Here is a 10,172-nt window from a genome sequence, read left to right as displayed (position 1 = left end):
ACCCTGCCATGAAAAACAATGTTATTTTGTTTTAAATACTGTAGCTGTTCTGCGTGATTCTAGTGTTCTAGTGTTCAGTGTAAAGGCCACTTTGATTCCAATGACAGTTTACATGCACTGAATGAAGATGAAGGCTAGTGAAATTTTAATTATAACAACACTCACTTTTAATTATGGTTCTAAATCATGACCATTTTAATTATTATGAAATCTTCTTTAGATCTGGTTTATTTGCATAGAACTACGGTCTGCATCTCAGCTATAATGTTGGATTGTGACCCCATAACTGAGAGCCCATACCATAAGGGGTTAATAATGATCTGAATAAATTAATAAGGGGGTTTTGAAGAGGAAAAAGAAGACTCTGCAGATTTGAATCCATCCAAGATGAGAAACACTGATAAGAACTACATCAGGAAATGCATTGTAATATACAGAAAGCACGAGGGGAAAATCCAGTGTATATTTCTAAGAGATACTGTGCAATGCAAAAAGGAATAAAAATACATTTCATACTCTAATGTTATTTTATTTACACAGGATTTAACAGACATAATTCAGACTAATGAATAAATAATGCATTGGTGTTTGTAAGTGGAATCATCTTTTTGTAGCCGATAATGCACACATCTACTGCAGAACTGTGTATATTAGTTCATTTGCATTTTCGTTTTTGGAACTTTATGGAAAGCAGCACAGAAAAAAAGTGGGATGAGAAGAACAAAAAAATATTTGTAAAAGTGAAGCTCATTCTGAGGTACAGAGAAGGCGGAACACAGCAGACGCCAGACAGAGACACACTGCAGACGCCAGTCAGAGACACACTGCAGACGCCAGACAGAGACACACTGCAGACGCCAGACAGAGACACACAGACCACAGCACCTTCACACCAGTCACTAACAGGTAAGAAATAACTTCTATTAACTCTACAAATTCAAAATTTCAGTTTAGTATTTCAATTCTTCTTTTGAAACGTTTCTTGTCTTCTAAAAGAAACTTATTAAATGTAATGTTTTCTTTCTTTTTTTTTTCTCTTTGTTTTGTTCTGTTTTGTTGTTTTGAGAAAGTGTTATTAGGATCCACTTTATCCTGAATGTAGCAACAATAAATTTATATTTTTCTATCTGGACTAGTTTATCAATTTTTTAAAATCAATTTGTTTAACTTATTTGAAAATAAATCAGATAATCTGAATTTTTTTTTTTTTTTAAATTAGAAATATGACTCTAGTGTACTGACAGAGCTCACTCAGAGAGCACTCAGAAGAAAAAGTATTTAGATGACCATTCCAGTACATTCTATTTGAAAACCCATGTTTTTCTTTTCTTTTCTTGTACCTTGCTTTCAGCTTGCTTTGGATAACGTAATACTTCCTGTGAATAACTGCACTGTACTTATTAGTACCTTAAATATTTTTTACCTGTCATAGTCATAGTTAAAAAATAGCCTGTTCAGTAAGACTGATACATGAACGTTGACTGCAGCTGACTCATTTGCATCCTCATAAACATGTGATAGTCTTTTAAGCAAGGTTTGTTGTCAGGACTAGGTTACCCATCAGCCCCTACACCTCACGAGATCACACGCACCTGCGTCACATGTCTAATGAGCATGGGTATTTAAGTTCTGTCTCTCGTAGCACTCTGTCTTGTATTTATTGAGCTAAGTGTTTACTTAGTTGTTATTCATGTACCTTGTTTGTGTTTTGTAACATAAAAGGCACACAGCTACAAAAAGGTCAAGTGTGTCAGCATTAGTAATATAATATACGATGAAGAAATCCACTGTCACTTACTGAACTCTTGTGCTATCAGAGCTTTAGAATAGGAACATGGACTCATCCATTGAATTACTGCTTTTGAATAATTTGTAGCAAATCATAACATTAATCACGAGCAGTGATAAAAGCGTGCGTCTTTTATTGTGAAATTGTTGAGTATAAACTTATTTAATTTAAATCCACTTATTGCCATTACACACATCTGAAACTGCACATACAGTGCACGTGCTGTTAGATCTTGTTCTAGGAATTGTACTAATATGTAATGTCTGGATTTTTCCCTCCTTGTTGTTCTCCGCAGTTATGGGTTCAGCGGTGAACTTCATTCTGCTTTTCTCGGGTCAGTTTAAGCTTTTGTTAAAATCTGTAAAACGGATGTTTCATTACATACTCAGCTCATGAGCAATTTCTATCCCAGCAGGACTGTGGGCTCTCGCTTTGTGTGCATCTCGTCAGTTTTATGTGGTGAACACACCAATGACGTGGACCGATGCTCAGAAATACTGCAGAGCAAAATACACTGACCTGGCCACCATTGCGAATGATGAAGAAATGAATGCTGTGAAGGAAGCTCTTAACGGGAGCACAGTAAAATTCTGGATAGGACTGAGGCAGACTGATAGCAATGTACGCATTTTAATTATTGAATTATTTTAATTAGAATTATTTAAACACTGAGGATATTTGTTTTCATGTTTCCCTTTAAATAACTTTAACCACTTTTAACAGATCAGCCAACACTGTTCTTCACAAAGCAATAGCAGATGTGTGTCTGTAAGATACTGTTTTCATTTAGCAAATGTGTCTAAATTCTATTCAAATAAAACAGAGGAACATGTTTCTATATTGGTTTTATAACTTAAACCACTCTACCTAACATTTCAAAACTGTAACTAGTGCTTATACTAAACAAGGAATTATTACTCTACCGTTCAAGAACTTCATAAGTTTCAGATTGAGATTCTTGTGATAAAAAATAAATAAATGTGCTTACAGACTATAAATTAAAACATTATTAGCTGAATAACTGTTAGCTGCTTAATCCATTTTAAACCATTTCAATAAAACCACGTTTTTATTTCTTTAAAACTGTTTTATTATCTGAATTATGACTAATGGTATGACTTATTTACTTTTTCCCATAGTCCTCGATTGTTTTTAACAGTAGGTCCTGGGTCTGGTCAGATAATTCTCAAGTCTCATACTGGTACTGGAATAATAACGAGCCAAACAACGACGGGATTGATAACTGTGTGGAAATTTGGGAAGCAAGTGCAAATAATAAATGGAATGATGCAGGTTGCAATAACACTGTCCATTTTGTCTGCTATAAAAGTGAGTAACGTAACAGAACATTTGAATAGATTTAATGTACAGCTTTAATTAATTCTCTTTAACAGCTTGTAGTTGGAGCTGGTGGAACTGAGATGCAAATTAGCTTTCTGGTTTTTTTTATGCATCCAAAACTGGTCTCGAGATCAGACAGGCAGCTAGCACAGATTTTTGCAAAAGCAGTTAAAAACATTTTATACTCATTTTTATGATTATTTAATTAAATCTTTTCTTTCAAACTATTTTAGTGACTGTTATTCTGAGCAATTTACAGAAATGCTTTAGTCTCCATCCAATTTATATTCTTATTCTTCTTCTTCTTCCTCTTCTTCTTCTTCTTATTGTTGTTGTTGTTGTTGTTGTTGTTGTTATTGTTGATGTTGTTATCGCTGCAGGACGAACTCCTCTCACCGTGATCACTGAGAAGAAGACCTGGCGAGAAGCCCTGAGGTACTGCAGACAGCATCATGTGGACCTGGTTTCTGTTGACTCGCAGGAAATGCAGGACTGGGTGGAAGTAGTCACTAAAAATGTCTCCAGTGATATGTGGATTGGCCTGCGTCACACCTGCGCTCTGGGCTTCTGGTACTGGGTGAAGGGAGAGATGATCTGCTACCAAGACTGGGCTCCAGGTAACGGAACCGGAGTGGAAGATTGTGGTGATGTCGAGAGAACCGGAGCGGTTCTGTCCGAGAGTAAGAAGTGGGTCAGCCTGCCACAGACTCACGAACTCTACTTCATCTGTATCACCTTCCAGTGAAGGTCAGAGATCTATACACTTGTCACTACTTAATTATTCATAGAGAAATAAAACTGATTCATGTTCTTCTTATTTATAGGCTACTAGAAGTGGACGCATGAACTTCAGCTGGATCCTCGTAGTTCAGGACCAGACATTTCTTTCTCAGCATCATTTCACTTAATTTTTTGGACATGCAAGTACAACGATTTATTTAGGAATTTCACAATAATGTTGAGTTTCTTTATGGTGTTGGTCAAACTTTTACTTTCAAAATAGCTCTTAGTAGCTTTACTGTTAGCTTCTGTTTAAAAACTAGAATATGTGAGACTTTCCTTTTGTTCACATGGGATGTGTTTTATTCAGTAATACATTGTTTAGCTGTTTAGCGTATCATTAATATTTTTGATTTGCAGTGTTGAGATTTAGTTAGCTACATGTAGCAATGCTACCAGCTTAAGCACATTTTTAACAGAATGGCAGTAGATGAGCTAATTTCCAAATAATGTCGCTTTTCCTGTAACAAGCTATTCTTTCACGAAGTCCCCCGTGTAGCGTGACAAATCTAGCTAGTTACATATTTCCAGAAATGAACCGAACCAAGAGTCGTTTAGTGAGCCCTCTTTGTATCTGTTTCTATTTGATGATGTTTTACAGTAAAGTAACACTAACTGCTTTTTAAAATGGTTTACAAACAGAAAAGCTAAATCTATTCCGACATTACCTGTAAAAAGCAGGTACGTTTTATTTCGTTCAATAAAAGAGCCGTGCAATAAAATGAAAATATCCCAGGTGATTTTCCTCACTTTGACATAGAACTACGGTCTGCATCTCAGCTATAATGTTGGATTGTGACCCCATAACTGAGAGCCCATACCATAAGGGGTTAATAATGATCTGAATAAATTAATAAGGGGGTTTTGAAGAGGAAAAAGAAGACTCTGCAGATTTGAATCCATCCAAGATGAGAAACACTGATAAGAACTACATCAGGAAATGCATTGTAATATACAGAAAGCACGAGGGGAAAATCCAGTGTATATTTCTAAGAGATACTGTGCAATGCAAAGAGGAATAAAAATACATTTCATACTCTAATGTTATTTTATTTACACAGGATTTAACAGACATAATTCAGACTAATGAATAAATAATGCATTGGTGTTTGTAAGTGGAATCATCTTTTTGTAGCCGATAATGCACACATCTACTGCAGAACTGTGTATATTAGTTCATTTGCATTTTCGTTTTTGGAACTTTATGGAAAGCAGCACAGAAAAAAAGTGGGATGAGAAGAACAAAAAAATATTTGTAAAAGTGAAGCTCATTCTGAGGTACAGAGAAGGCGGAACACAGCAGACGCCAGACAGAGACACACTGCAGACGCCAGTCAGAGACACACTGCAGACGCCAGACAGAGACACACTGCAGACGCCAGACAGAGACACACAGACCACAGCACCTTCACACCAGTCACTAACAGGTAAGAAATAACTTCTATTAACTCTACAAATTCAAAATTTCAGTTTAGTATTTCAATTCTTCTTTTGAAACGTTTCTTGTCTTCTAAAAGAAACTTATTAAATGTAATGTTTTCTTTTTTTTTTTTTCTCTTTTGTTTTGTTCTGTTTTGTTGTTTTGAGAAAGTGTTATTAGGATCCACTTTATCCTGAATGTAGCAACAATAAATTTATATTTTTCTATCTGGACTAGTTTATCAATTTTTTAAAATCAATTTGTTTAACTTATTTGAAAATAAATCAGATAATCTGAATTTTTTTTTTTTTAAAATTAGAAATATGACTCTAGTGTACTGACAGAGCTCACTCAGAGAGCACTCAGAAGAAAAAGTATTTAGATGACCATTCCAGTACATTCTATTTGAAAACCCATGTTTTTCTTTTCTTTTCTTGTACCTTGCTTTCAGCTTGCTTTGGATAACGTAATACTTCCTGTGAATAACTGCACTGTACTTATTTGTACCTTAAATATTTTTTACCTGTCATAGTCATAGTTAAAAAATAGCCTGTTCAGTAAGACTGATACATGAACGTTGACTGCAGCTGACTCATTTGCATCCTCATAAACATGTGATAGTCTTTTAAGCAAGGTTTGTTGTCAGGACTAGGTTACCCATCAGCCCCTACACCTCACGAGATCACACGCACCTGCGTCACATGTCTAATGAGCATGGGTATTTAAGTTCTGTCTCTCGTAGCACTCTGTCTTGTATTTATTGAGCTAAGTGTTTACTTAGTTGTTATTCATGTACCTTGTTTGTGTTTTGTAACATAAAAGGCACACAGCTACAAAAAGGTCAAGTGTGTCAGCATTAGTAATATAATATACGATGAAGAAATCCACTGTCACTTACTGAACTCTTGTGCTATCAGAGCTTTAGAATAGGAACATGGACTCATCCATTGAATTACTGCTTTTGAATAATTTGTACCAAATCATAACATTAATCACGAGCAGTGATAAAGCGTCCGTCTTTTATTGTGAAATTGTTGAGTATAAACTTATTTAATTTAAATCCACTTATTGCCATTACACACATCTGAAACTGCACATACAGTGCACGTGCTGTTAGATCTTGTTCTAGGAATTGTACTAATATGTAATGTCTGGATTTTTCCCTCCTTGTTGTTCTCCGCAGTTATGGGTTCAGCGGTGAACTTCATTCCGCTTTTCTCGGGTCAGTTTAAGCTTTTGTTAAAATCTGTAAAACGGATGTTTCATTACATACTCAGCTCATGAGCAATTTCTATCCCAGCAGGACTGTGGGCTCTCGCTTTGTGTGCATCTCGTCAGTTTTATGTGGTGAACACACCAATGACGTGGACCGATGCTCAGAAATACTGCAGAGCAAAATACACTGACCTGGCCACCATTGCGAATGATGAAGAAATGAATGCTGTGAAGGAAGCTCTTAACGGGAGCACAGAACATTTCTGGATAGGACTGAGGCAGACTGATAGCAATGTACGCATTTTAATTATTGAATTATTTTAATTAGAATTATTTAAACACTGAGGATATTTGTTTTCATGTTTCCCTTTAAATAACTTTAACCACTTTTAACAGATCAGCCAACACTGTTCTTCACAAAGCAATAGCAGATGTGTGTCTGTAAGATACTGTTTTCATTTAGCAAATGTGTCTAAATTCTATTCAAATAAAACAGAGGAACATGTTTCTATATTGGTTTTATAACTTAAACCACTCTACCTAACATTTCAAAACTGTAACTAGTGCTTATACTAAACAAGGAATTATTACTCTACCGTTCAAGAACTTCATAAGTTTCAGATTGAGATTCTTGTGATAAAAAATAAATAAATGTGCTTACAGACTATAAATTAAAACATTATTAGCTGAATAACTGTTAGCTGCTTAATCCATTTTAAACCATTTCAATAAAACCACGTTTTTATTTCTTTAAAACTGTTTTATTATCTGAATTATGACTAATGGTATGACTTATTTACTTTTTCCCATAGTCCTCGATTGTTTTTAACAGTAGGTCCTGGGTCTGGTCAGATAATTCTCAAGTCTCATACTGGTACTGGAATAATAACGAGCCAAACAACGACGGGATTGATAACTGTGTGGAAATTTGGGAAGCAAGTGCAAATAATAAATGGAATGATGCAGGTTGCAATAACACTGTCCATTTTGTCTGCTATAAAAGTGAGTAACGTAACAGAACATTTGAATAGATTTAATGTACAGCTTTAATTAATTCTCTTTAACAGCTTGTAGTTGGAGCTGGTGGAACTGAGATGCAAATTAGCTTTCTGGTTTTTTTTATGCATCCAAAACTGGTCTCGAGATCAGACAGGCAGCTAGCACAGATTTTTGCAAAAGCAGTTAAAAACATTTTTATACTCATTTTTATGGTTATTTAATTAAATCTTTCCTTTCAAACTATTTTATATAATTTATTCTGTTATTTACTCTTATTTTAGCTTTTCCCATGTTTTATCTTGATGTTCTATATTTACATTTATAGCACTTAGTGACTGTTATTCTGAGCAACGTACAGAAATGCTTTAGTCTCCACCCAATTTATATTATTATTGTTGTTGTTCTTGTTGTTGTTGCTGCTGCTGCTGCTCATATAATGTCTCTGCTTGATTCTTATGTCTTTAATTGTTTTTAATCTCCTTGTGAAGCACTCTAGTCTGCATTTTAGGTATGAATGGTGTGAGAAAAATTAAATAAATAATTTCACATCAATGAGAAGCTTGAATTTGGAACAAACAAATGAGTAAAAAGAAGGAAAACACCTACAGATAAAAAGGACACTATTAAAAATGCTACATGAATAATTTTTTAACAGGAAAACCACAAATCCAATATTATTAATTTTTTACATGATTTCCACATTTCTTCTCTCCTTGCAGAACGAACTCCTCTCACCGTGATCACTGAGAAGAAGACCTGGCGAGAAGCCCTGAGGTACTGCAGACAGCATCATGTGGACCTGGTTTCTGTTGACTCGCAGGAAATGCAGGACTGGGTGGGAAATGTCACTAAAAATCTCTCCAGTGATATGTGGATTGGCCTGCGTCACACCTGCGCTCTGGGCTTCTGGTACTGGGTGAAGGGAGAGATGATCTGCTACCAAAACTGGGCTCCAGGTAACGGAACCGGAGTGGAAGATTGTGGTGATGTCGAGAGAACCGGAGCGGTTCTGTCCGAGAGTAAGAAGTGGGTCAGCCTGCCACAGACTCACGAACTCTACTTCATCTGTGTCACCTTCCAGTGAAGGTCAGAGATCTATACACTTGTCACTGCTTAATTATTCATAGAGAAATAAAACTGATTCATGTTCTTTTTTTTTTATAGGCTACTAGAAGTGGACGCATGAACTTCAGCTGGATCCTCGAAGTTCAGGACCAGACATTTCTTTCTCAGCATCATTTCACTTAATTTTTTGGACATGCAAGTACAACGATTTATTTAGGAATTTCACAATAATGTTGAGTTTCTTTATGGTGTTGGTCAAACTTTTACTTTCAAAATAGCTCTTAGTAGCTTTACTGTTAGCTTCTGTTTAAAAACTAGAATATGTGAGACTTTCCTTTTGTTCACATGGGATGTGTTTTATTATCAGTAATACATTGTTTAGCGGTCTTATGTATCATTATTAGTTTATCAAAACATTAGTTTGCCTGTGGCTTATTTACAGACAATAAGCCAGAAGTATATTGTAATGTTTCAGTTGCAAAGTAGTTTCCCCAACACTACTGGTTTGTAAACTGATGTTCTTTGCTAAGTCTTTTAAAATAAATATATTTCCTGGATACTGTGCATATGTTGTTTTTTTTTTAAACATCAGGATCATATTTAACACTCACAGTCCATGTAGATCTATTATATACTAAATAATTCCTGATTGTTTGTGGATACTGAGCACATTTGACATCAAACACTGAAAGCAGCTGTTTGTTTTCTGCATCCAGTTTTCAGAGAACCCCACTTGTTTTACAGACGTGTACCGATATGATTTCCATGATTGGTTTTGATGACAACAGATAATAAGGTCCAAGTATCAGAGGCATTTGTGCTCAAAAGTACTGAATTGTCCAGTGTACAAAGGACAGAATCACTATTAGCCTTTGGGTTAAATTATACACTGATGGGCCACCAAAACATTTTTTAAAAACATGATTACCATTTGTCTAATGTGTTGTAAGCCTTCCACATGACACCAAAACAGCTGCAAGCCACCAAAACATGGACTCTACGCAAGATCTCTGAAGGTGGAGGCGCTACAGATTAGAATTTTTGTTCCAGCACATCCCACAGACGCTCGATTGCGTTGAGATCTGGGGAATTTGGAGTTCATGGCACCACCTTGAACTCTTGTTCCTCAACAATATGTGAAGTGGCAGCGCACATTATCCTGCTGATAGAGGCCACTCGAATTGGGGTATAAAATTGCCATGAAGGTGTGTACTTGGTCTGCAGCGATGTTTAGGTAGGGGGCACATATCAAAGTGACGTCCACATGAAACCCCAGACCTGGGGTAACCCAGCAGAACATTGCCTAGAGTATCGTACTCCCTCCATCGGCTTGTTTTCTTCCCATAGTACATCCTAGTGCCATCACTTCCCCAGATAAATGGCACACACTATCAGTAGATAGGTACTCACCACTGCACACCACAAGCCTTGCTGTTTCAGAGATGCTCAGACCCAATTGTCTGGCAATAGCTATTTGGCCCTTGTCAGAGTTGCTCAGGTCTTCAAGCCTGCCCATTTCTCCTGTATCCAGCACATCGACTAGGAGAACCAACTGTTTGTTCA

At 36.1% G+C, this 10,172-nt stretch overlaps 2 protein-coding genes across 4 annotated transcripts; both read left to right on the top strand.

Moving 5' to 3' along the window:
- Positions 1-629: 629 nt before the first annotated feature.
- LOC128610476 (C-type mannose receptor 2-like) lies at positions 630-4,042 on the top strand. Of its 2 annotated transcripts, none has more exons than XM_053629815.1 (6): positions 630-906; positions 2,085-2,123; positions 2,205-2,410; positions 2,929-3,118; positions 3,511-3,877; positions 3,955-4,042. In XM_053629815.1, the coding sequence occupies exons 1-5, from the start codon at positions 684-686 to the stop codon at positions 3,873-3,875; spliced, it is 1,023 nt and encodes a 340-aa protein (XP_053485790.1). In that variant the 5' UTR covers positions 630-683; the 3' UTR covers positions 3,876-3,877; positions 3,955-4,042. The 2 variants fall into 2 exon arrangements, with proteins under 2 accessions (XP_053485790.1, XP_053485789.1); XM_053629814.1 differs by having other exon boundaries at positions 632-906; positions 2,202-2,410.
- A 1,052-nt stretch (positions 4,043-5,094) lies between these two features.
- LOC128610477 (C-type mannose receptor 2-like) lies at positions 5,095-9,173 on the top strand. Of its 2 annotated transcripts, none has more exons than XM_053629817.1 (6): positions 5,095-5,337; positions 6,514-6,552; positions 6,634-6,839; positions 7,358-7,547; positions 8,264-8,630; positions 8,709-9,173. In XM_053629817.1, exons 1-5 carry the CDS (start codon positions 5,115-5,117, stop codon positions 8,626-8,628), a joined length of 1,023 nt encoding a protein of 340 aa, XP_053485792.1. In that variant the 5' UTR covers positions 5,095-5,114; the 3' UTR covers positions 8,629-8,630; positions 8,709-9,173. The 2 variants fall into 2 exon arrangements, with proteins under 2 accessions (XP_053485792.1, XP_053485791.1); XM_053629816.1 differs by having other exon boundaries at positions 6,631-6,839.
- Positions 9,174-10,172: the final 999 nt, after the last annotated feature.

Source organism: Ictalurus furcatus, chromosome 7 (assembly GCF_023375685.1).
Source record: "Ictalurus furcatus strain D&B chromosome 7, Billie_1.0, whole genome shotgun sequence".
NCBI classification, from domain to species: domain Eukaryota; kingdom Metazoa; phylum Chordata; class Actinopteri; order Siluriformes; family Ictaluridae; genus Ictalurus; species Ictalurus furcatus.
The sequence above is the reverse complement of the archived record's forward strand: the minus strand, read 5'-3'. Positions and strand labels throughout refer to the sequence as shown.